The sequence below is a fragment of the Falco naumanni genome, chromosome 13 (genome assembly GCF_017639655.2).
Source record: "Falco naumanni isolate bFalNau1 chromosome 13, bFalNau1.pat, whole genome shotgun sequence".
Lineage (NCBI taxonomy): Eukaryota > Metazoa > Chordata > Aves > Falconiformes > Falconidae > Falco > Falco naumanni.
In genome coordinates this window covers 1,103,485-1,130,182 of record NC_054066.1, presented here as the reverse complement: position 1 = coordinate 1,130,182, position 26,698 = coordinate 1,103,485, and the positions used below count along the sequence as shown (strand labels likewise).

At 41.4% G+C, this 26,698-nt stretch overlaps 1 protein-coding gene across 12 annotated transcripts in view; it reads right to left on the bottom strand.

The window, feature by feature from the left end:
• The window catches only part of FARP2 (FERM, ARH/RhoGEF and pleckstrin domain protein 2), an 81,023-nt gene that overhangs the window by 7,324 nt on the left and 47,001 nt on the right, over nt 1–26,698 (bottom strand). For 8 of the 12 annotated variants that reach the window (XM_040613607.1, XM_040613606.1, XM_040613610.1 and 5 more), the window contains exons 14-23: nt 13,426–13,601; nt 8,077–8,166; nt 6,758–6,891; nt 5,944–6,025; nt 4,590–4,827; nt 3,395–3,525; nt 2,512–2,580; nt 2,025–2,114; nt 1,600–1,620; nt 1,230–1,312 (exon numbers count right to left, since the gene is read on the bottom strand). In XM_040613607.1, the coding sequence (XP_040469541.1) occupies nt 1,230–1,312; nt 1,600–1,620; nt 2,025–2,114; nt 2,512–2,580; nt 3,395–3,525; nt 4,590–4,827; nt 5,944–6,025; nt 6,758–6,891; nt 8,077–8,166; nt 13,426–13,601 (1,114 nt within the window). Of the gene's footprint in view, nt 1–1,229; nt 1,313–1,599; nt 1,621–2,024; nt 2,115–2,511; nt 2,581–2,664; nt 2,920–3,394; nt 3,526–4,589; nt 4,828–5,943; nt 6,026–6,757; nt 6,892–8,076; nt 8,167–13,425; nt 13,602–26,698 lie in introns of those variants that run through there. The other 4 variants (XM_040613609.1, XM_040613611.1, XR_005830726.1 and 1 more) reach the window with 3 other exon arrangements.

Sequence of the window (26,698 nt, the reverse complement as noted above, 5' to 3'; positions counted from 1 at the left end):
GCGAAAGGTTTTCCTTTAGACATAGCCACAGGTTTCTTTTTTCCCCCTGGCTACGTACCCGGTGTGTGCAATTGTATGAATTGCTATACACAGTCACAGGCTCTCGTGTTTACTTCAGAGGGTCTGTGAGACTTTTTTTTAGTAACCATCTCTTTTTTTCTGAAAGTTTTTAATTCAGACTGAAAATTCCACACACTGTCTAAGCCCAGCAGCAATTTGTTGGTTTCTTTTTTTTTTTTTTTACAGGTAGGGAGATGTAACATAAGAAAAACAACCACCTTTGAGCTATTTCTAAGTTATGACAAGGTAAAAATTATATTTATTTTTCCAAATTTGCGAACTTTCAAGCACTTTCTGATTCGCAGCTGCCAAGAAAGAGTTTATCTTAAAAATAACCAACATTTTCAGATGTTAGGCTGGAATTAAAAAAAAAATTGCCTGCTGAATACATCTGCATACCAAAAGTACTGGCTCCTGCGCCACTACATACCCGACTGATAAATATTTGGTAATGACTGTTTTTCAGTAACAGGTTATCAAGCAGTAAAAAACCCCTACAAATTTAAGGTTGAGATTTAGTGCTCCCATCCTGCATTCTTCACAGCTCCAGCTGCTTTTTAAAGGACCTGCAGAGGGACAAAACCTCCTAAAGCTGATCCCAAGAGAGCAGGTGTAGTAGATGTCCTAAGTATATTTCAGATATAAAGTAAAAAAAGCCAAACTGGCTGCATGGGGACAAGTTACACTGAAAAGGGATTGGTTTTCTCTCCAAGTCAGCCTTTAATTCTTCTCCTCCCTTTCCAGCTTCCTTCATGAAATCCACACGGGAACTCTCCCTTCCTTACATGCATTTGCATGTTCTGGATTTTAACTCTTTTTGGGGTGTCTGAAATATTTGCACACTTAGATAAGGACACATTTTGTGTCCTGCTTTATAGCAGTTGTTTAAAGGAAGACACTGGCAATTCAACTAACCAGAAAACAGTAAAATGTCGATGTTATTGCTGCTCCTGTGTATTTAATAACACACCATTCAGCAGAATAAACTGCTCCTTCCCAGAGCACAACACTGATAAAGGAGTTGTGAAGTGCCCTGTGTTCATTTTGAAGGCACGCTTTCCAGAGGATGCGTGAAACGCCCGCTCGGGTCTGCCCCAAACAACTGAACAGTGACCCTTTGAAGAAGGTCTCCGTCAAACCTTCAGGCAACTGAGGAAAATAAATGTTACCTTGCTGCCACCACTATGGTTTTTTGTGCTGAATAGATGGTGAAGCAGTGTGGGACAGCCCATTCATTCTCACTCTCCTCCACCTGCAGAAAAAAAAATAGGTTTTTCTCATCACTACTCAAGTGACTGATAAACACCGAAATTGTCCTCCTTGGCTGACTAGAAATTTGAGGCAAATAGGATTACAACCCAGCTGCAGTAAGTGCAGTACAGCTACTCTTTTTTTGAATACCACCTACTTCGAGTCTATTTTGTCTCTATGTGAAAATCTATATTGTGCATTTCTACGGCCGCATCTCTAGCAGCACAGCACCACATCCAACACGGCAAGAAAAGGAGGGTTCTGAGCAGGATTCAGCTTATTACTTACCGGTGGGTCGAGCACTATCAGCTGCAAATCAAACACAGAAAGAACACTCCCATTAGAATAGGGGGGTGGGGAGGCAGGAGGACTGATTATACACCTAGGTGTGTGCACAGGGGAAAAAATGCCAGGACAAACCCCTGTTTCCACATTAGCCTCTCACAGCTGCATGAAAATGAACAGTCAAAAGGGTGCACTCCAGCTGTTTTGCTAATGCCATGGAAGGAACAAGCTTATCGCCTGCAGACAAGTCTGTGATACGTGGGCTGGGGCACACGAAGGTCCAGCTCACCGCCAGCAGCACCACAGGCTGATGTCACCGGCCTGGAGACAGGTGGCAGCTTTGGTCCCTGTGCCCTGAAGGAATGCCTCAACCTGTCTTAAAGCAAAATCCTTTCCTTAATGCCGTGATGCAACTTGAAACCACTTACCAACATGCCATGCAGTGGAAGATGTCCATGGATTTTGAACTGATTTGTCCCTGTAACCCCTTTGCTTGTGTAGAGTAACATATCTGAGAACTAAAAAAGACAGGAAGAATACAATCAATATTCTAAAGACAGCAGGCAAGTATTTTTTGACATCTTTTTAAAAATCTGTTGCTTAAAGGCCACTGTAGACGCATAAAAAACCACAACTGCTCAATCAGCCTGAGGAAAGTCACTTTCCTTAAAACCACTTGTTCGTTTACTTACAGCAAAGGCAGTTAAGTTCTAAAATTCTATTTAAAAGCTATGTGCCATTACAGATATAAGCTGAACAGACAGCATTGTCACAGTTACGCTCTCTCAAAAAATCCCTCAGAGTGAATTTTCAGTTAGGATTGCTGATTTTCATCACAAGCACATGAAGACACACTTTCACAACAGCTTTACCTTGAAGACTTTGGGTTTATGAAAAAACAGAAGCAACACCCACCAGAAAGAACATCCGCTGCTGTAAACCCTTCTTAGTGAGCTTGTACAAGCAGCCTTCCCGGATAAACTCCTGCAGTGGAAAATAAGAAGTTAGACAAAGCTTGATCTTTCCCAAACAGAGAGTTTTAATGTGGTTTTTTTTCATCCCAGAGTATAGAGATGCTGATTGGTTCCCAGCAATAATCACCAACAATTTGTTAAACGCCAGATGACACCTTTCCTTTTGTTTTGTACATGAATCAGCTCCTTGATGCAGCCAGCATTTAAATCAATGAAGCAAGAGAAGGAAAAGGAGCAAGAGTTCCTGTTGGACACCAGCAGTTCACCTGTTACACTTACATCCCACCGCAGTGGTTGCCATAGCATCCCAAAAGCATACGTGATGCTCCTGTATTAATGCTCAGTACATCTATCAAAAACAAAAACAAAAAAACCAAGGAGGAACTAAATAAAACTCCTGGAAAAACAGAGTCACTGATACCAGTTCCGCCCAAGGATGTGGTTCTCGCCATTGCAACGTTCTCCATGCAGGCTCAGTCCACAGAGGCTGCATCAGACAGACACAAGGAGACCTGGCAGTGGATTTCCCATCAAGTAGACGACACCACTTCCCACTCAAACACAGAGCACCGTACCCCAGCGTACCCAGTATCTGTTGTATTGGAAACATGAAACTGTAGCCACAATCTAAGCAGAAGCATTTTTTATGTATTCCCTAGGACATCACCAAGACCTCCATGGGACCTGCTATGAAGACAACTACACAAAGTCTTTACAGCTGTTCTGTAAAACAAGAGAGGCATTGATGGCAAATACAGGGTTCAAAGGCACTTCTTCGGCAATAAAAACAATAAACATCCTAAAAACTAAGCAAAGGTACTTACCCTATCAGGCGCTGTAAGATTGTCTATACCAATCAAGTCATGCTGCAGCTCTGTCAGCTTCTGGAAATTCTCCAGGCGGATGAGACTCTGCTGCAGCTGAGATGTCATTTCTGTGACTTCCTTCAGCGCATCTGTAAGGGAAACGGCACCGAGGGGTCAGAACAGAGCAGACAAACCCAGGCCGCCAATTTTATCCATGGAAAATTGAATCTGAAATTTATAGCCAGATTTAGAATAGGACAAAATACTTCCGCTGGAAGGGACCTACAATGATCATCCAGCCCAACTGCCAACTTCAAGTGTATTTCATAGCTACCTAGGAGCAAAACGGAGACTAGCACGCAACTTCAGAGTGCTTCCCATGCTTCTGGGGATTACTGCGTGTCTCAGATTTTGTGCATATAAAAAGTATTTACCGTGTAGCCAAAAGTAAATTAAAAAAAGGAAATCCAACTATTTCTGCCAAAGATTACTTTATAAACAAATGGAATTTACTGCGCAAGCTTTTGACACTACAAAGCAATTGGGTTTTGTCACATTTTTTACTTACAGATGAAACAAAGTTCCTAAAACTCCTACATTTTTCTCCACTAAAAAAGGGGACAAGAAAAGGACTAATTTTCCAGCTTTGGTTGAAACACAAAGATCCATCAAAATTACCATGAAAAAAACACTTTCTGGAATGCCAGAAAAAGCATTCACTCTATGCAAAGAGAACAGTCCACATCTAAGTTATCTTTTGTGGTTTTCCAAACGGGCAGTTAAGGCAATTTTCTATCTATTGCAAAAAGCTTTGGAGTCCTGCACTAGAGCACAGCAGGAGAGTAGTGAAACCCGGTACTGAAAACTTTAAAGATAAACAAAGTTAATTTTAAAATGCAAGCTAAACTTTTCTTTTTTTTTAATTAATCTGCTTCTTGCCTGTTTTCTGCTGGTTTACTTGGTATATTCTGGGTTTTATTCAGGATATTTAAATTGCAGTATTCACCAAACAGTTGTGTTTTCAGCAATCTAAATCAAAATTGCTGTCTATTTCACAGAGCTGCAGGCAAGAGTCAGAGAGGTCCTAAATGGAGAAAAAGCGTTTACACTGAATTTGTAGATGTATCACTTGTCTCCCCCCAGGGTACAGGCAAAACTTTGTACATGGGAAGGGGTTTCTGCCTAGCACATATACAGCTGAGTGCTTGCTCACTCCGGCAATCTGCAAAGTCCCGGTGCTCTGCTGTGTAGTGCTTGCAAAGTCTCGCCAGGATCAACTTGTAGTGCATCAGTCTCTGGATTGGTTTGAGCAGGAACGTGTTGAGGGGCAGGTAGCAAACCTTCTGCAGCTCAAAATCCTTATATACCATTTCTAGCTTCTTCAGGCGCTTAGTTGCTTTCTCCAGTTCAGTCAAGACCTCATCATGCTTCTGCAGATAACTGGTAAACTCCTATTGAGTCATACAAAAAAAATTACTTGGATCAAAGGAAAACCATTTTTAATAGATTTCACAGCGAGTAAGAAAAAACTTTTGTTTCTGACCATGATTATACCAGCGAAGACTGCATATGCCATCATAAATGCTGACAAAAAGAGCACTAACAACATTATACATTTCAATGGCTTCGTGTGGAAAAAAAAAAAAAAGAAAACAGTATTAAAAATAAAAATATTTGTTTGGTTGCCCTCTGTTCACAATTCACTGCAGCTGTGCTTCCACGGGCCTCCGATGGGAGCAGCCAGCAGCACCACCCATTAACACTTGGCCATTCTAAGATTATTCTTGTCGATTACTGACTTTGTATTTCATAGCTACCTAGGAGCAAAACGGAGATTAGCACGCAACTTCAGAGTGCTTCCCATGCTTCTGGGGATTACTGCGTGTCTCAGATTTTGTGCACGTAAGACAGGTCGCTTCTGCCTGAGAGCGCTGTCTCATCTTATCTGTTAAAGAAACTGCCAGGCAGCTCCCAGTCAGGGTCAAAATAAGTGTTTGTGCAGCACTATGCCTGTGCCTGCTGGGAATATCAAATGCAGAGAGCACCGAGAGTCAGAATAGAATGGGAGTGCAGAAGCATGTGGCTGCAAGTCACTGGTTTTAACGGAATAATTACTCCACTACTAGAGCACAAGTGTAACTGTCCCATGAAGGTGCTCTACTCCAAATACAGGTGACTTCATTTCAGAAGAAACTACTCAGCAATTAAAAAACATTTATATTTTGGAATTAATCAACCTTATAAAACAGTGTCTATAGGGGAGAGCTCTGAGCTGTGCAAATACAGGAGAAACTGTGAAGCTAATTAGATTTCTCTTTGTCTTCTGATGAATAACCAATAAACAAACAACCTTTTCTCAAGGTAAATGTAGCTGGTTAAATAAGCAACAGTGGTATAAAGCTTTGCTGTAAACACTTTATTATGTTTTCTTTTTAATTTATCAACAGTAATTGTTTGCAAATCACTCCAAGTTTAGCAGAAATACTAAACCTTGAACTCTCATCCTTGAAAAAAGGAAAAAATGACTCAACAATCCTGACATTCCACTATTTTAATCCTGTATCTACCTTTAGAGTACGCATATTCCTGAGCATGACATCTCCAATGCGCTGATAATCTCCTTTCACATGAGCATTGGTTTTTCCTTCCCTGCAACACACGTAAGGAGATGAAATAAGAAGGCGCGGTACACGGGAGAGAAAGAAATCTCAATTTGCTCCCCCCACCTTCCCCTTATACTTCAAGACGTAATCTTTAAGAAACACTTCCCAGGTATCTATGTATTTTAAGGACAGCTTTAGGAAAATTAAGTGAAGCAGTACTAACGTTAAGGCCTCCTCTATCCATTTTTAGCCACCTGACATTCCCACCGTTTGGGTTGAAAACTTTGTACACTAAGTATGGAAGCTGCATACAAGACCATAAAGCCATGCTTAGACAACTGAGAGAGGAACAGAAATGAATTTGTGTCAGAATTTGTTTAGGACTTTAACATCTCACACTTCTGAATAAATTTCATAACGTGATCCCACCTGAATTTATGAATTTGGTTTTGTTCATACTTCCATTTATGTTAAGCACCTCCTTTTGAATGGTAATTATATGCTATTACATCACACCTCAGGTCAGGAGAAAGTAATAAAAAGGTCAGAAGACTGAAAACATAACTTCAATATAAATTGTGCTGCAAGAACTTAACTCTGACCTTAATTACAAAGAAGTGTTTCCTAGGTTTTCACCTGGAGATTCATTAATTGGAGATTAATAAATAAAATTCATTAAATAATAGCATTTAAAGTCGTTGAGAAACACACACATCATCTTTTTGACCTTGTGTTCCTTCTTTTTCCTAAGGCTACAGATGCAATACCGGACACTTACCAGAGTGACAGCCTTTGCTCAATCTCTTTCAGAAAGCCTCGATGAAACTCATAAATTGGGTCTATGTTAGAGAAAAGTAATGTCATCAGGCCCTCTGGCATAGCGTTCTCCTTGATGACTGCGCTGCGAAACCACTGCCAGAAAAATCATAAATGATGATAAATGTCTCTAAGAAATCAATCATTAGCATAAAAATTTCTGCTCCTGCAGTGATGGGGGAGGAGAAAGTGTGTGCACAGGGCAACAGCAGGAAGGAAGAAGAAATATCTGGGAAAGATGAATTTTTTTTCCTTGCCAAACATTTCTTAAGGCAAAGAAGAGATGGTTGGTAACTGCTCTAAATCACAGTCAGTTACCAAGTGGCTGCCACAGCCGATGTTACACCACTGCTTTCACTTCAGTGCAGATACAACTGCCCTTTCATAAAACCTGGAGCCCTGTGCAAGTTATTCGGTGGCTGGAGACACCTTCACATGTCACATACTGCACTTTTGTATCGCTTTCTGTTCCCCACTTTCTGGCAGGGATGTGAATGTCATAAAAATCCTCTGAGGTGCTAGACGTTCCCCCATCTTTACAAGAAGTTCTGGGAAGCCTGTAGGAGGAATTTGAGTGAGATGGTGCTCACTGAGCTTGCAGAGAATACCTCCGCTGAAGACATATGGCATTAAGGGACTCAAACTTCTCTTTGATGAAATTAAAACAATATCTTATAGAAACACAACAGTCAGAGTGTTTAAACCTGGAGTAAATGAAAAAAAAGCTCTTAACGAAAAAGAGCTGGAAACTCAAGCTGTCCTCCAAACAACAACTCGCTCTTGACTACTCTGGCTGAAAGAAGGGGAAAAGAAAAAGAAGCAATAAAAATAAGACAAAACTCCTCAAACTCCTACAGATGGATGGATCCTTTGTAATTGCCATCTGCTCTCACGATCTGAAGGCACAAAGGTAAAAGCCTCCCAGGAACTACTGCAGGGATGATGACTGGATTATAAGCAGTGACTATCATTGAAGCTGAATGTAAAAAAAGTTTTAGGTTGTACCAGTCCACAATTTTCAGAGCAAAAGTTTGCTTCAGACATCAAAATGACAGGTGATGTAGCTGTTGGAGCTACTGACAAAAGTCCAGAGAATGTATGTGCCCTCCCACACGAGGGCCTATGTAAGAAGGAAGGTAACAGCTACATGGATCATGGATTATGCTTTATCATAGGACTTCCTTCTTCTGCTTCCTGGAAGAAATTCCAAGTTTTTCTACATTAACAATTACAAATCTGCCAAGAAAAGGAAAAGCATTAAAGGAAGTTAAAAGCCCATACCACTGTAATCACTTCCAGGTCCTTTAAATACGTCCGTTCTGTAGCAAGAATCTCTTTTGCTATGAAGTATGCCTTGTCAGTTGGATAGCGCTGAAAGAATACACAGTAATTAGTAAGTAATAAAATACTAATGCTCTGCTTGAGCACAAGCTCAAACCTGACAATTTCCCCTTGCTGTATGCAAATGGAGCAGGTGATTACTAGCAGGGCAACTCTGTATTCAGTACTGTATTCTCAAATACTGACTTTACTATAAAATACTATTTATATTTCAAAATTATTTTAAAAACAATGTCAATTATATGCTGGTTATATAAACTTCCGTTTCAAGATCAAGGGCATCCCTTACAAAAATATGGAAATGGTTATTCCAGGTTTTCTAGGTTTTAAATACTTCTCTAATTAAATGAAGTATAGAAGATTGACAATACAGCCCTTTTTCAAAACTATTCTATTTCCATTTACAGCTTTTTACTCAAATCCTTTGAGGACCATATTAATTAGTTAAAAAACCACAAAAATCAAACTACATCAGTTGCTGGCTGCATGGTTGCTCCAGGGCTGCTATTTAAAGAAAAGCAAAGACAGAATAAGGAAGCACAAAGGAATGAAATGGTGACGAGGTTTTCTGCAGCTGCAGTGAACCAACATCACGAGTTAAAAACACACATTATTAATAATCAGATAAGTAATATTAAAGAAATAATCACATTCCAAGCTAAGATGCTGCTTTGTCTCCTTAGTTCACTATGCCGTGCCGCAGCTTTGTGCTAAGTTCTTGTCTGGTGAGACATGACAGCAAACTCAAATGAGTTACATCAAAATTTAGCCTCTATCTCTGACCCACCTCAGGGTAGTCCAGCTTTGAAAATTGTTTCTCCTTTTTCCCTGTATGTACCAAATTAATAAAAAATTCCCTTTTGAGAGATGCTTTGAGATACCCTCCAGCACTGTCAGTACAGCTACTCAGTGCTTCTAAATCCGCTATCTCAGTATTGCTCATGGAAAAGAAGTCTTCCTGGTTGCTCAATAATATATCTCTTGAGTCCATCTTGGCCAAACAGAATCCCTGGAGGCGTGTATCCCCAAATAATTAATTTTGAGAAACTGTCTAGCCTCTTTCCAGTTTTTTTTATGCCAATTACTGTAGCCCCACACATCAGTCCCTTCCCTAGAGGAACCAGCGGACATACTTTGACATCCTTCCCACAGCAGGGTGGCTGGAACTACATGATCTTTAAAGGTCCCTTCAAAACCAAACCATTCTGTGATTCTATACTTTATTCACTCTATAGCCATGCTCTTAACTTTAACGTACCTGTCTTGGGTACATTGTGTCAGCAAAATCCTAGCTAATCTTGGCTCCAGGTATTTTTTTTATTTTTTCTTGGGCTATTTACCCGGCTGTAGCATCACAAACCCTGAAAATGCTGTTGAGCCTCAGTGGGCATCCTTCTCAACCAGCCTCCTAACAAAGGGTAAGACATCATTTTTCTGCCCTCCCTGAAGACCAAGGTGACACAGCTCTTTCATCTCGCTTACCAGCTTCCTCTAGTAGCACTTGCATATCCTGAAACACCCTTTATAGACTGATGGAACAACACACGCTAGCTTGATTTTAACTTCATGAGAATTAGTGCTAGCTAACAGGTTATGTTTTTGTGTAATACAGTTTTGTGTACGTCTCCTCCCAGGCTCTGCACAGGATAATACGGCACATAAAGCCCTTAAGGCACTAAATTCTATAGATCCCAAGCAATGTATATTGCCTAGTATACTCGTGAGAACTCTGAACGGACCCTGCCTGCTGCCAGTTCACATCTTGTGCTTCGATCCTCACTCAACCGCTTTTTCTTCACTCTCAAAAACGCTTTTCTGGATCGTTTCTTCCTTAAAAACTTACAGAGCATGAAAGCGTGCAAACGCATGCCATACCCACCACCTCGCACTTTTCATCGCCTGCACAAATTACCTTTTTCATCACCTTTGAGCACTTCTGCAGGTTTTTGCTTTGTTGTCCAGGTGACTGTGTGCTAGCCTTGAGGCACAGAAGATGCTTTTCATCTCCCAAGCATCCCCTCCTTCCCTCCTCCCTCCCCACTGCATCATCACTTTCTGTTTACTCTCTGAAGTTCCTGCTGATTTCCAGATTGCTCCCTGCTGAAATTTAGTGCCCTAAATTTTCTTTGTTTCGGTTTTCCACCCAAGGGTTCAGTCCTAACTGAATCCTCTGTGCTAAATCCTGGCAGCAGCTGCTAGGCAGACCCTGTATTGGAAGAACTGAAAAGCAGTATAGCTGGCACAGTACAAAAGGGGCCCTGACAAACACCTCCATTACTGGTCAGGCACTGCAAGAGCAAAGAAAATTATTTATGCCTGAAAAAAATAAACAGAGAACTCTCCTGAGGAGGCAGGCTGCTTCCAAAGTCCAAAATAATGTTCCTACAACCACAGCAGGCATCAAGGCAAATATCCCCGCTTGGAAAAACTAGTATTTCCACTGTATTACGTACACATATTCCCACCTGGAAAACTTCAAACACTCACTAAATTTAGAGTGGCATCTTTGCTCATGGTGAGACTTCCACATGTTCCCTGAGCAGCTGAGAGTCAGGACTCTCCAGAGATCTACAGATCATCAACTGAGATGAAACAAGAGTGAGTAAGCGTGCAGCTGCTGACACCAAGTACCACCAAAAGATGTGGTGAAGACAGCAAACAGCGCGGGCCTGTGACCTTCTCGCCTGAAGATCCTGACAGAGGTAAGACAACCAGAACATTGGATGGGCCAAGCAGGAGTAAAGAGCACACAAAGTGGTTTCCTCTTTGAGGCTGTACAGAAAACTATAGATCACATTGTGGCTACTGACTCCGCAAGGAACTGAATTTGGACGATGGAGCCTTCCTTCCATGATAATGGAAGGTCCTGGATCCTTCTTAAGTACCAAAGAGTCAACAAACCTGGCTGCTTGCTCACCCTCTGCAAGCAGGCAAGGTGAGGGGAGCAAAGTAGCTTGCAGAAAAATGGTCACTGAAGTCTGTTAGGTGGACTTCGCTATCTTCCTGGGAGAAATGAAGCGTTCTGTGGAGTGCAGTTTGTCAGACAGCATATACCATGCCCCTACAAAGGCAAAGTCTAGTAATTACGTTATCCATATCTGAAAAGTAGTGAAAGAATGCATGTACCAACGTATGTATATGCAAACACACACATTTCTTTCTTCTGAGTGCATCTAAATGCTTGGAGTCATTGCTTAAAAAAAGAGGAGCTGGCTGGACTAGAAGATTTCAAGAGGTCCTTTCCAACCTCAATGACTGTGTGGTTGCAGATTATTATTATTGCTAGCAACCACTGTGAAACCCTGGTACCGTGGTGCAGCGTGCATAAAAAAGAAAATGTGAATCACACGCTGACATCTGGCCATCTCTGTCATTTTGAAAAACCAGGGGCACGCGAAGCCACTGCTTACCAACGCACACAGTCAGATGTTGGTATGAAGCAGTACGTCAGCTTTGCCACACAGACCAGAGGAGGCTTGCTGCACAGGGTATGTAAGACTCTGGAGAAGCTCCTGGGAGACTCTGGTCAGAATTTCTGGGCTACCACCACTTATTTCACCTTTCAGAAAGGCTCTGCAGCGTTCCAGTGTGCAAGAGGATACGGACACAGATGATACACTGGGGCACAGAGGCCTTGCTCAGTGGTGCTGAAGCACAGAGTGAAGAGTTGAAGCTCATGTCTCAAGGACTGAAGGTGAGGGGTCCTCCAAAACAAGAACGTTTTGTAATTAGGATTACCTGAGAAAGCAAGGGTGAATCCTGAGCTCTACATGGGGGTGAGGAAAACTGCACATCACATTGGGGAGTTCCCAGTTAAAGCAACCAGTGCTTACCAGTGGAAAGAAAGGAAAGCAGCCTCAGCCAAGGATGAGTACCTGGACATAAGCACACCTTGAATACACAACAACGCTGTTCCTCCTTTGAGACTTGCTGCACCCACAGAAGTCAGGGGCATTTTTGCCCACCTCTTTTCAGAAAGCAAAGCCTCAAGCTTCCACAAGGCCAGGGCATCATCTACCTCTCACCAGAGTCAGCCACGGAGAGGGCAGCTCCAACAACACTGCCAGCTCTCTGCTGAACAACCCTGTGACTGACTGGGTGTAAGAGGATCCACTGCGATGCCTGCAGCCGAGAAAGCTGGAGTTGAGCTCAGGTTCTCTATGCCCAAGACGAACATCTCAGGACAGCTCTAAACATCCTGTTACGATTAGAAAGAATAGCTTGGAGGACCATCATATGGTGAGATGGACCAAGGAGGCCATGGTGAGACTGCATGGGAAGTAAGGAACCTAGGAAGAACATACCTTATATATTAACAAATGTTAGATCTGGGCTATTCTCTATGCTGGTAAATAGAATTATTTTAGAATATATTTTTATTAGTGGCACACAGCACTTTGCACAGACAGCACAGCCATCTGAGCTGACACAGGTTAAACGTGACAGCATTCAGCAAAGACAAGGCCAGGCTCACTGCCACCACGTGACACAGGTTTTTATTACTGAATGAGCAACCGATTTCCAGAACTGACAGCCACCTCCCCCACCAGCCTGTCAGCGTACTGCCCTGGTGAGAATCACCTTGAACAACTCACTGGCACCAGAGCATCCTTTCAATAGTCAGCAAAAAGACAAGGGCGTTTCACATTCTAATGTAGCAGTTACAGCCCAAAATGCGCCAAGTGCACTGCTGCTGTTTACATCAATACTGTTTCCCCCAAACAGCTCATTTCAGGAATCCACGACTCTTAGAATACCTCAAATTGAAAGAGACCCGCAAGGACCATCGAGTTCAACTCCCTGCTGCTTGCAGAACTACCTAAACCCAAGCCATATGACTAAAAGCATCATCCAGACACTCCTTGAACTCTTGACAGGCTTGGTGCTGTGACCACCTCCCTGGGGAGCCTGCTCCAGTGACCTGCCGCTCCGTGAAGGACCCTCTCCTTTGTCCCACCTGAACTGATTTCCACTCTGGAGTACAAAAGGCAGACTCCAAGCACAGCTCCCTGCCACACTGGGTCTCTCAGCAGCTGTTCCTGCTGAAACAGCGGGAGGTGGTCCCAGCAGCAGATGCCAATTAGACCCTTATTGCCAAGAGGGCAGCAGGAACTCCTGCCACAACAGCAAGATACACAGACACAACCAAATCTTCAGCACTGGAACTTTTAACACTAACCACCGAACACATCTGTTCTACCATGAAATATAATGCAATCAACATTTGGCAAGCACAGCTCCTGAAACCATTGCTTTTCTTGTGACATAAATTCCCAGTCGTGTCATTACCTTACGTTTCATTTCATCATCCTCTTCTATCCTAGCACCACCAGCATCACTAAGGACAGGACTCAGAAGAGACGGACCGTGGCTGGCTGCGTTCAAGTTCACCTGAAATGCTGGGTTCAAGCCCAGGGGACACTTCAGCATCATGGAAGAGAGCTGAGGATGGTCCACTCGGAGGCCTGGGTGGGAAGAAAATAAGACCATGGAGTGGAAAAGGAGAGAAAATGGTTTCAAAGATAGCGCATCTAAGATGATTACCCACTGTTACTGTAAACCACAACTGCAATCTCACATTATTAAAAAAAAGGCAAAACTGAAAAAATGCTTATACATCCAACGACAGTATCTCAAATTAATATCCAAAGTGCATGTCTCAAAACAAAGTTAGCATACCCTGCAACCCAGCTGTTACGTGACACCTTTAAAATTGCATTTAAGGAAAAGGATAAATTCTTTAGCGTCTAGGAAAAAGTGCTCAAATCCCACTGTATTTTGTCAAGCAGGGTTCACAACACAGAATTATACTGCAGTAACAAGAACACAGCTTTTAATTTTTCCTTTTCAAAGTAACAATTACTTTTCACCCCAGGGAAAAGCTAAGACAAATGATTCTGCTACTCTCCACTCCAGAAGAGACAAAGCTCATTAAAAATACATTCAGAAATCAGGGAATCTCCAAAATTGTACCAAAGGGAGTGAAAACACATTGCCGTACAAAAAGGGAGCATGCAAGAGAGTCCATTCCTGGCTCTTCTACGTATATGCATAGAATAACCTACCTATCTCAAAGGAAAACAGTTTTGTAGCACTGAGTATTAATGGGATGGACAAAATCCTCTTGCACTGCAAACCTGTCTGAAGCAGGAGTAACATGTACTGCTTTGCTTTAGATTACTGTCAATATTTTATATATATATATATATATATATTTTCTTACTTGTTGACCCTTTAGAGATTTCTGATACATAAGGCGCCACTACAGTGAGTTTAAGCCTATGAACAGGAGCTGTTCCCCTCTCTTCTGCAGACTCCTTAGAAACTCCTTAGTGTGCAGACACCCCTCGGTGTTCAGTGAAAACAACTGTTCAAAATCAGCTTTTGGGGACCGAACAAAGGCAACAGACACTCCAACTACTCACATGATGCCCTACCAAACCTCACTTTTTTTTTTTTTTTCCCTGATCTTCCCTATGATAAACAGACGAGCTCTGTCAGAGCACCTGCAGGGGTACCAAGCACTTCAGTATCTAGGGCTGCCAGGGCACTGCTCCGACACCCAGCCACGCTCCCAGCCCTCCCCAGCACGGCTCGGGTGTGCTACCAGCAGAGAGCAAGGGCTAAAGCGCCTGACCAAAGGCAAACAAAAAGCAACCGAAGCCGAAACTGCCAACTCATCAGTTCCCAGACCACTTAAAAATCATCCCAAAAGACTTAAAAAAAAAAAAAAAAATTAAAAAAAATCAGCCCCTGTGGATATCCAGTATCCCTTAACACTGACACAGGGCACGCTCTCTGGAGGAGGAGGAGTTCGGGGCTTCTCGATTCCCTCCTGGCAGGAGCGCCTGCTCTGGCTGGGGAAGCAGAACCACAAGGCGCGGGTGACAATGGCGAGGCAGCCCAGGCTGTTCCACAGTGACAAATGCAGGAAGCTGAACAGTGCTGCACTGTCACCTGGAAGAGATTCGGACCTTCGGGGCTGCGGAGTTAACTATTAATACACTAGTCGAGCACAGTCATTCTGGAGCATTTCTGTTTCTGGCTTAGCATTTTCTTCATTCCTGCTGCTTTTAACATTAGCACAGGAAAGCTACGTCAGGCATTTGTTTCACCTATGCAGGGACAGGAGTTGATTGGAAGCTTGCTTTTAGGTGTCAGGGCTGCTGGAACAACAGCTTAAACAAACAAGCTACAAACTTACAGGGGTGAGGAGCTTCTTTAAATTCTTGGAATTTAACATGATGTAGCAACATGTTCCAGACTTTGTAACTTGAATCACTTCTGGACAGACTGAATGTTCAGATACAAGGAGAGCAAAAGGGATGTAACTTGCTACAAACTCCACTGCCTGCCTATTACAGTCCAGTTGTTCTAGTTTCACCACCTCCAAGAAGAGAAGCTGGCCATTAAATTAATTTCAAACACTTGTACATTTGTACCTGACAGCAAGAGTCCTGCTTCCCAAAGCCAGAGCGATTTTACGAAAACAAGAGGCACATTCAGCTCCTTGAGAAGCCTGTAACAAGCAGCAGAACCCAAGACACGGAAGCGCAGGGCTTCCCTCTCCCCACGCCTGGCAGGGGGGAACCTCCAGACTCCCCGCTCCGGGGTCGGAGCACCCTTCCCCTGCACAGCTGTCGCGACAGGACACCCTGCAGCTGCAGTTTGTCTTGCCAGGATGAAAGCAGTAAAGAATTCAGGAAGGACCCCTTACAGCAGCAACTTGTAATAGGTTGTGAACGTAAATAGCAAATTCTGCAGAGGGACTTTCTGAGGTTAATGTGACTTCTGAAATTTGTCTTTTCTAGAAGGGACTATAAAATGACTGCTGCTCAGGTTAGCTTTTTTGCTAATATTTAACTGTTTGATATAAACCCAATATGATGGCATATCTTGACAGATGACATTACAAGCATGTACTTAAATTTTCATTCTCATAATCCAACAGTATTTCTCCACTAGAGCAGCAAGGGCGGAGCTCCCAGTCAAGCAAGTAAGATGTATGACGATTCTCTATTCTCCTGGGGAAGGATGGTAAAGGAAGAATCCATGCAACAGCTGGAGCAGCTGTTGCTGCTGCCAACAGCTGTTCAGTGCAGAAAACTCCTAAACAGGTAGAAATATTGGTGCGAAGATCAAAATGCATGAATGATTTCTTCTGATGTGAAACCCTGGTGCGCTGAGGTCTTCCCTGCCCCGCAGGCAGCATCCTCTTCCAGGTATATTAAAAGGGACCATTCTTTGAGAGGGGCATTCCCATGTTTCAGCATTCCGCAGGAAGTGGAAATTTGTTCTCTATGTTAAGTCATTACGCAAACATTCTGAACTGGGAAGCCTTGCTGTAAGCAGGAGTCAGAGTTTCCATGCAGCAACGTGGGTACTCAACGATGTAAACCAGACACGACTGCATTCTGTACACAACAAATTCCTGCTTTACCATCACAAATGCACTTAACTCAATGCAACATCAAAAAAATGTGTCAGTTCGGTGTAATATTCCACATAAAGATCTTTAAGAATACTAATACTACTCGGTTAATCACACTATGTAGTTATAACCATGCATCCTTAAGCAAACAAAACCACAGTTTCATAAAAAGACTGGCATACACATAACAGGGGGAAAAAATAAGTTTAACAGTAGAACATTGCAAAAGCACTGTAGTTTGCACGAACACTGGACTTCAGTGAGGATGCTAGTCTTATCTCTCACAGCTACTGCATAATATTGTGACACACTTTTATTATTTATTATGCTGCCTCTTCTTTTGTCCAGGTGCAAAAATGCAAAAGCCTCTATCTGATATATAAAACTATGACTTAATTCAAATGTTTGTCCACTCTATTTTTTACCCAGTGTATTTTTACTTCAGTGTATTCAGATGTGAATGTTCGTACTCAAATTGAAAAAGACATCTGTTCAGAATACTACACAAAATCGGTCATGAGAAGTTCATTACGGAATTACAGAACAGCCTTTAAGCCAGCTGCTGTAACCATGACCTTACCTTGTATTTTTTTCAAGAGTACTTGAATCCCATCCCTCTCACTGACATTATCATGGTTAACATACAATTGTTTTCTTTTTTCCCCCCTCGATACACCTGTTTAGCACCCAATATCCAAAATCCATTCTTATTTGCCTTGCTAACAGAAATACAGCGGAGATCATCTCTAACCTGTTAGGCATTTCACAGGGAACACGTTTCTTTAACCCTTGCAAACTTCAGAGATGCGGGTAGCAAAGGAAAATTTCAGAAAACTATCACCTGAGGTCAATCAACAATGCCAGAAAAAGCAAGGAAGAAAACACACAGCAGCCAGGTTTTAAATCTGACTTGTAATTTACTATATTAGCGTAAACCATTTTTGCCCCACAGCAGGGCGAGGAGGAGGAGACATGCCAGACAGATGAAACCACCTTCCCGATCAAGCTTCGAGAGTAAAAAGAAACTGATACATGAAAAATTACGACTATTTTCTGCAAAATGGAATAAAAATGAGTACAAGGAGAACCACTTACTAGATTACTTTTTTAATCATAACACTGGTTTTTATGTGAATCTTCAGAGGCCTCTAAATTTCTGTTGCCTGAAACCACTCATGTGACACCTTCACTCTAATAAACTACTAGATGTCCATACATATATTAAGACCTTTGTGTGTGTGTGGTTATAAACCAAGGTAAATTGAACCATACTCATAAAACAGTTAAGGAAGAAGATACTTCATGCCTTTGAACTCTCACAAAAGGGAAGGGGGAGGGGGGACTTAAAATTGTGCATTTGAGTGTCAATTGCAGCTTTAATTTTAAAAGCTGTCTGGGAACTGACATGCTAAACCCAAACTCATTTTCCTGTGTGCCTTCAGACGCATGTCAGCTGACATTCAGAAAAAACTACTGCCTTTCCCCCACCATCCCCTTGCCAGTACTGTATACCTTTAGAAGTGCAAAGCAAAATCCTGTTTCTTTTGCAAAAATTCTGGTCTGCAGGAAACATTCAGCTCCAGCAGGAACAGGTCCAGGTCCGAGGCAGAATATGGACTAAAAAAAAATAAATCACTGCAGCAATGGTGACGCTAACTGAAGAGATGAGAGTCTCATTTTCAGATCTGAAATATCAAATCTAGGACCTGTCACACATTACTAAGATCACTGGCTATCTGTTGTTTCAGAAAAAAAGAGAAGCTTACAGCTCTGTGGGCTTTCCTCTCAGATTAATGTAATTTTTAAATGGTAAAAGCTCCCACTAAGGGGCTACAGCAGTTTATCAGAATACAGGTTTTGCTAATTATATTAATATGGACTTCATTTGCTTTACACCGAAACAACAGGTGTAATAAGATAATAAGCTTTTGGCATCACTTCTCAGTTATTTTTTTCAGAGGATATTTCCACTCTTCAATCTAAATTCAATCTCTACACAGAAAGCCAGATATTAAGTGCAAAGCTTCACAAAAATAAAACGCAAGTACTGGTTCTGTAAGCTTTATGCTTGAATGCTTAAAGCCATTCAAAGACAGACAACAAAAATAGTATCCTGATAACGATAATAAGCATTATTGGATGTACCAAAAGCTATGTGAGATTCAAATGTTAGCAATTTGACTCCTTATTAGAAGAGAGTGCCTCTTGCATTTCCTGGTTGATTCCCTTTAAAGAGCAACTTTATTATTATTATTATTATTATTACTACTACTTCCAAGAGATGAGATTCTTCTCATTCTAAAGCCCTGCAGCAGCTGACCAAAAGATGACAGGAGCCTGCTCAGAGCCCCTTCCTGCACAGTGCCCTGCTGAACCCATCACATGCATAGACCAAATTATTATTTCTAGAGTGAAAATGTTCTGCAGGCTAACGCACACCTGAAATCCTGATTATCCCTTATCTTCCTTATTTCAAAATATCACAACTAAAACATTTTCTCCTGCCAATCTTCCATTTCAAATAATGACAGATAGCTGAGAGACAGAGAATCTTGGGGAAAAAAATACTTATCTAAGAACCTGAAGCAATTATCTAAGAGACTTCAAATTCAAAGATCTCTTATATCCTCAAATGAGTACAGATCACATTAAAGCATGTTTATAGCACTTAGCACACGCCCCAGTGAAGCCCTATGTACCTGTGCAGTTAACACCCACACGTGATACTGTAGGAGAGTCCTAAGCTCTGGTCCTGGTTTTAGTTACATCCAGGATCTGACACTGTCATCCTTCTTTTGCAGTCTTCCTTGCCTTATAAAGGCTATGCTATTTGCAGGCAAAAATAGTATGTATCTGTTGTTATAGACTGCAGATTGTAAACTTTTATACTGTCATGGCATTAAACAGAAATCTCTTTATGCTGCATTGACAGCTTTGATCTGTCTGTGCTCAAACTATGACTTTACACAAACCACTCTTCAGCACTGTTGAAACGAATGGGCAGGGTGTTTAAATCTAAACCGCTTATTTATTTACATCAGGTACGTATTTTCCTGAAGTCTATATAAAATTGGTTTAACTTTGTAACAAAACCAATTAAAGTCAATCAAATCCAACCCCTGTAATAAAGAGATAAAACGTGCTATGTTCTAAAATCTCTTGATATTCAAAAGTCAGTCAATACTGCCCAATAATTCCTCCTTACTGCAAAGCGAAGTTTTTTGGAGTGGGTGCTTTCATTGTTTTATAACTCAACAAACATAAGACAGAGAAAATTGTTTTAAAAAAGTCAATTCAAACTAGCCCAGAAACTTGTTGTTTACTTATGCAGGTACTACTGACTTTTTTTAAGCAAATGTTTACATGATTCAGAGGATTTACCCATTAATTTCTCACAGACTCCTGAAGGAGAACTTTCAACCTAGAAAACATGCGATTGCCTCCATACCCTGTATCTTCAACAAAGGACAGGCTTCTAACAAAAACAAATATACAGGAGCGAGTTTGAGGGACATACCCAATTTTAAAAAAAAGTCTCCACAAGAAACGTAATTCCTAGCCCCATTTGCATGCCAAGCATAAGATACAAAAACCCCCACACCATCACATCCCAGTACTTGCCCCAGCTGTGCTCTACTTTCAACAAAGGGGTACAGGAAGAAATCTGCCTGGAGAAATCCAGTAATAAAACTCTAAGATGCCTTGGCTAGGAGAACAAATATTTATTCTATTTCAAACACAAGGGTAATGAAAAATAAAGCTAAAAAGCCCACGTTGTCATTTATATCAAAGTTTTCCTTATTTTATTGCATAAACAATTAAAATTATGAAAACAGTACAAATCTGTATGTTCATAACCGGCAATCTGAACAGAAACAAAGATATTAAAAATCCCAACATAAAATTTGATAAAACATTCACCGTATAAAAGATAAAGTTCAAGAGATCAATTAAGAAAATCCAGCCCTCTGTTTACTTAACATAATTTTTTCCTGAAAAAAAGTAGCACCTATTTAACTGGGGAGACACCCTAACCAAGGCACGCACAGCCCTGTATGTATTGATAAATGGGCATTTTGTGTTTCTTACCGCTCCGCAGGGCTGTTGCAAGGTGCACTCTCGGCTACCGTCTGAGCCTTGTGTGTTCAAGCAACAGCAGAATATTGTGACTTCACAAAATTTACAGCAACACCTTCCCACAACCCAGGTTCAACTAACCGTGCTCCAAATTTGAAACCTGCAAAGCTACAGCTCACCTGGTGGACTAATCCTACAACAGCCCATGAGCAGATAATAAATTAAGTGGATTATATGATGTTTGGAACTGTGAAGTCTCCCCGTATTCATATAGAGAACGTATATGTATACCCATACATATACACACTGAATTTGTGACAAGTATGATGTAAGATTACTAAAAACTAAAGGAACATAATCAAAATTGTATCGTATGCTCATTCATTCAATCAATACCAGATAATTATGCCTTAGGGCTTTTTGTAAAATGACAATAATGGGAATGACTTACCGACAGGTTTGCACCAAAAAGCATAAAATTATAATGACTTTTATTAGTGTCTCCATTAAATCTTACCTTTATCAAGACCTACAACTAAACAAAAACTATCACCACCAACCCCCCCTCCAAAAAACCCAACAACACCAAACCAAAACCAAGCCACCAACCAAAAAAAAAAAAAAAATCTCTTAAAATCACCTATGACCACAACGCAAATATAAGGAGATTAATACTTGATATTATCCAGCAACTCTGATATTCACTGGAAATTAAAGTGAAAGTTGAGAGCAGATCAATATAGCGCCCTATTCCATCTTAAGACAAAATATGGTAAGTCTTGGGAAATATACAGCACATATTACTTTAATAATGAATGAGTACTTTAAAATTACAGAGTCTATACTCAATAGATAACACAGGCTAGTAAAGTCTACCAAAGTTTAACTGGGTGGTGGATAGGTCAGAGAATATTCTATGACCCATGTTTTGTGCAAATTAAAACTTCCACTAACTGCAATACACAAAGATCAAAAATGTTCCATTGTAGTGCTTTACATTTAATAAATGTGTTTAAGCAAAAAAAAGTTTTAAGTATACACAGAGGACTACAGGTGCAGATTAAATTGCCCACTCAAGACACACATTTCTTAGTGTCTTTTAGTCGCACTGCAACATGCAAGTTAAGTACCACAAGAGAGCTAAAGCCATCAGCCTAACTCATTCTGAAAAGTGACTAATATTGACATGCTTTCTATGGCTGCATGTATTTGCTAAAATAAGAAAACAGAGAATCTGAAGGATGGAGAACAGCCCTAAGTCACTGAGGAGCAGGAAGAATGGCTCTGGCACGCTCCCTTTGCTGAGCTGTCACTGCAACAGCTGATGGACAGACATACAGTCTGGTGCAGGAGAACAAGCCTGGAAACCCCAGTGGTTCTCCATACTGGAAAAACTCAGCACTAAAATGTGTTTGTCAACTAGAAATTTAAGTACCTATACATGCCTGCCCACCCCCCCACCCCCCCAGTCTCCCTCAGATGGGGGGCAGAAAGCAAATGTGAAAGAACGTACCTGCAGAAATGAGAGTGTCGGGGGGAGGAGAGGACAATCACTCACTTGGCACAATTAAGTGAAGGCATGCACCTAGGCTTTCACCTGCTCCTAGCACAGCTCCTCCTCAAATGCTCTCTTCTCAAGGCGAGCATGCACAGGACACTCAACAAAGACCTTCTGATTTTTCCTATGTAACCTCCCCACTTGTTGATGCCATGCAACTCCCACAGCAGTTTTCACTGCTCGGGTTCTGCCAGGGTCCCAGCTCTCTCTATCAGGTGGCTGGCACCAACTCCACACCTGCCAGTGTACTACTTGCCTTCTTGAAAAGAAAACTTGTGTGCTCAGGAAAAAAAAAAAAAAAACAAAACAGAAATCAGTACCAGGAACTAAGTTTTAATAATATCAACATGGCAAAAAGAAAACAAAGCAAACCACAAGAAGTAACACTGAAAGCTTAGCAGCATCGCTGCCACTTGGGACATTAACCACACTGCACGACGTTCACCAGTTCCCTTACACTAGCCAAAGACAAACAATACGGACAAAGAACAGAAAGTCCTTCCTTTTCTCACCTTCTGCTGCCACCTGAGAAGACAGCTGGGGAGAAAAGGATGCCTGGCATGGCGCCGCTGCACTAAAATAACTCACAACTGGTCATTGCAAAGCACTGAGCCACCCTGTTCCCTTGAAGGCAGGCTGTTCTCTCTCCACCTCTACTTGAAAGTGAATCTGAACTTATCCGTCTGGAAGAAATTAGGAAGAACCTTTTCCCACAGCTGTCTTGCTATAATAAAACCTCTACTTAGGAAGTAAATTTTCCCCTCTTTTGTGCCTATCCGGGAAACGAGTAAAACAACAGAGCTAAGCCTGCAACTATATCCTCAGAAGCTGTACAGCTTTGAAAATCAGAAAAGCCCAGGAAGAAACCACAATATGCTATCAGTTAGGAACAGCAAGGGTCTAACTCGCAGGCAGCAGCACTGAATGCTCACACAGCCTGCAGGTACGCCTCGGTGTGCAGTCCAAGCACGGGATACTGGCTTGTGTTGACCAGCATCGCCTTTGCACAAACATCCCAAAAGCAGGTATAGAGAGCGGTCAGATGGCATGAAAGATCAGTGATGCTGGTGACATCTGGAACTAAAACCTTCATCTGAACAGCTCCAAACCCAGGTCAAAGCTCCCCTCACCCCATCCTCGCCTGTGGATCCAGGTTGCTCTAAGCTAAATGACCAAGATGCTAGCCACTCCCATTCCCTTAGAAAACAAAAGGGGCATTACATTAAGAATCTTACTACTTTTTTAAAAAAAAAATCCCTGAGATTTAAAATTGCCAATAAAAGATCTGCACAGTTGCAAAACACAAGAAAAACACCGAAGATACCCTTCCAAATTAACTGCAGTGCAAGCAAATGTATTGGCAGGCCTTCTCTCAGGACTACCAAGTGTGTTTAATTGAAAATACAGGAAGCTTTTTCCTCAGATCTCTTGAAAACCTAGGGAATTTAATTGGATTTATTCCCATATTAAGCAGTTCTAACACATTTGGAGAGAATGCCTGCAACTGAGGCACAGAGCATGAAATGGAGGCAAACACAGTTATATGTAAACAGCGAAATCCTGATTCTTTTTTTAAAAAAAAAATCGAAGAAATTAACAGCCTTTCTCTAAATCTTTATCTACATTTTGTCCCTGACTACCACCTGTAAGAGACTTTGCAGACAGTTCCATCTTTTTTGTTTTTCTTTTTCAAGTTACATAATGTAGTTAGTTGTGGGAAGGAAATCGGACAAACCACCTAAAAACATACCTAAAGGCACCAGCTGGGGACACAACCGAAGACCTCCTCCAAGGGCCTATTTAGAAATGTCACATTACCCATCCATCACATCATCTCCACAGGTATGAATAAGGTCACACAATGAGCCAGAGCACACATTCAACAGAAGGGAAAAATAAAAACCAACCCCAAACAAAACTGTATAGCACTTGCAAACAAAAAAAGAGCAATCATACTGCTGCACGTTCCTATAGGTCCAAACTAACACTTTGTTATAAATGTGCTTTGATTTTCTGTGCCACTGACAAAGGCAACAGGTTTCTCATGGAACAACAGGGATTCCACTCAAACACAGTAACCACAACACAAAAGCAAGTGCTGGAAATAATCATACCTTGGCAAAAACTCAGCTGGAAGAAATGGGTGACTAAAGGAGGTTTCATCTCTTTGTGTTCTACCATACATTGTGAAGAAATCCCTGGAAGTTTTAGTTATCAGAACTTTAAGAAATAACAGTATTTTTTAAACGTTTGAATAAAGAATGAAGGTCTTTTAATGATGTAACAAGACCACATTTAAGTAAACTGATATAACAACATCAAGCATGAAGTTCTGCTTGTAACTGTAAGCTGCTTATTTTGGAGGCGTCAATTGTATTAGCACTCTCTCTGCAAAGGACTGAAAACCGGGCCACAGGGAACCCCAAAACCAAATGGTTGAAGGAGATGATGCCTTCCATCACAAGGTTTTGGTCAGGTATTAACACACCTCACATTCTTGCTTGCACGAAGTAGAATACTTAAAAAAAATGCTATTACGAGCTGAAGCTCAGAATCTGACCCCCTCAATCCATCAGACCGGCAGACAGGAAGGATGTTTCACAACTTTTACTGTTTCACCTCAATAAATGTTGCTAAATTATATGTGATCAGTTCAGTAACTGTCTTCAATTTACACTTTCAAACTTACAGATCAAGCCTCACATCAATGTCACCTAAAAAAAAGATTTATAAAAGCCTATGGTATTCACTCCTCCTAACATCTCAATTTCTCAGAAAGACTACGGTATTTTTCTGAACATAGCCCATATTTTCAAGAAAAAGTTAAAGCCATCACTGGGTTTACCACTACCTGTCTTCCACAGAAAAAGAACACTTTTATGAATTCATTTGTAAGCATTTTTATGCAGAGTGATTAAAGAAAAAGGTGAGACAAAACGTAATGGAGATTAAGTGCTTTTGTAGTCTATGCATATCTCTGCAAACTGCTGTGAAGCAAAGGGTACTTGTTTGTTGCTGGACTGCTGAAAGCACTTTGAAGTTAGAAAATACAATGATTGTCTTCACAAGAAGTTTTGGTGACTGCTATTTTGATTGTGTACACATCCCCCATTTTAAACTACCACGTAGGCTATTTATTCTTCGAAGTATACCACAGATGCGTTGCATAGGTTGACATTTTAAAACCTTCCTTCATAGTTGAAGATTGTCCATTTTTTTGATTGTTGAAAAAAACCCACCAACAAAATGAGGACTCTTACTGCAGGGCAGGAAAACAGCTGATTTACTGGATGCAGCTGCTTGTTAGCAAGCATGTGCAAAAGTGACTGTTGCATTTGGGTGTTGACTGAACAGCATACTATATCAGGCTCTTAGAGACACGTTATAGCCAAAGAAATCCTTCAATATACTGTAATTTGTGATGTCTGCATGAGCCAGCTGATGATAATTCCTCTGAAAGCAGTGGTTTTCCCTAAATGCAGTATTTTGCAGTTGTAGTCTATTATAACACATTCTGGATGCAGCGTGATGCACATAATGCAGCACCAAAGCTAGGATGCTTTGAAGGAAACTGAAGAGGTACATGAATATTTTTTTTAAAAAAATCAACTACATTATGTAATTTAAAATCCAGCCAATGTATTAGGGTTTTCTGGCTAAAAGTGACTGATATCACACCCTTTTGGCTTCTAAGCCTGAACAGCAGAGCGAACCACCGCAAAAATCATGAATCAATCAGTTGACGTGTGACTTCTCTGTCCAGTCTTCCTGTGTGAGATTTTTTAAATTATTCTGAAAGTCAAAAGCAACATTATCACCGGTGGCTTGAGCAAAAGGGTTACTAAAGAAAAGGTTTACATCCAGTGGTGCAGCCGTTTCAGAGTCCCAGGAGTCTGTGTCTGTGCTGCTGGAGTCTTCCGTGGTGGTAGGTGGGTAACTCAGCTGTTCCAGCTGGTCAATAATGTCTGTGAACTGAAAGGCTGAGCTGGACTCAGAGCGGACTGAGTAGGCAGGGAAGTTCACCATGGAACTGGCCTCTGAATGGTTCGCGGAGCTGTATGTGTGCAGGGAGGACGTACCGTTCAGTGGCAAATTATTGAGGGAGCTGCTCTCAGAGCGGTTGTTGATGAGCGAACTCGTTTCAGAAGGGCTCAGGAGGCTTTGCATTCTGCTTGCTTGGGCCTTCACCTCAAACAGCTCCGAGGTATCAGATGGTCTCTCATTGCCATTGAAATCACTCCCTTCTTCAAATTCAAATTCATCTTCCATATTCATATCTACTGCTTCAGTTGAGTACCTGTCAGGACTTGACTGAGAAGAGACTGTATTTTGCTGAAGGGCATCTGTAGTTAAGCCAGGAGACTCTGACACGTGCTTAGAAAAATCAGAGCCCTTTAACTCTAAACCACTGTACACATAGGAAAATGCCTCAGAGCCCCCAGCAAAAAAGGAAATTTCTGCTGGGTCATCGTCAATAAATTCCTCTGAAACCTGTA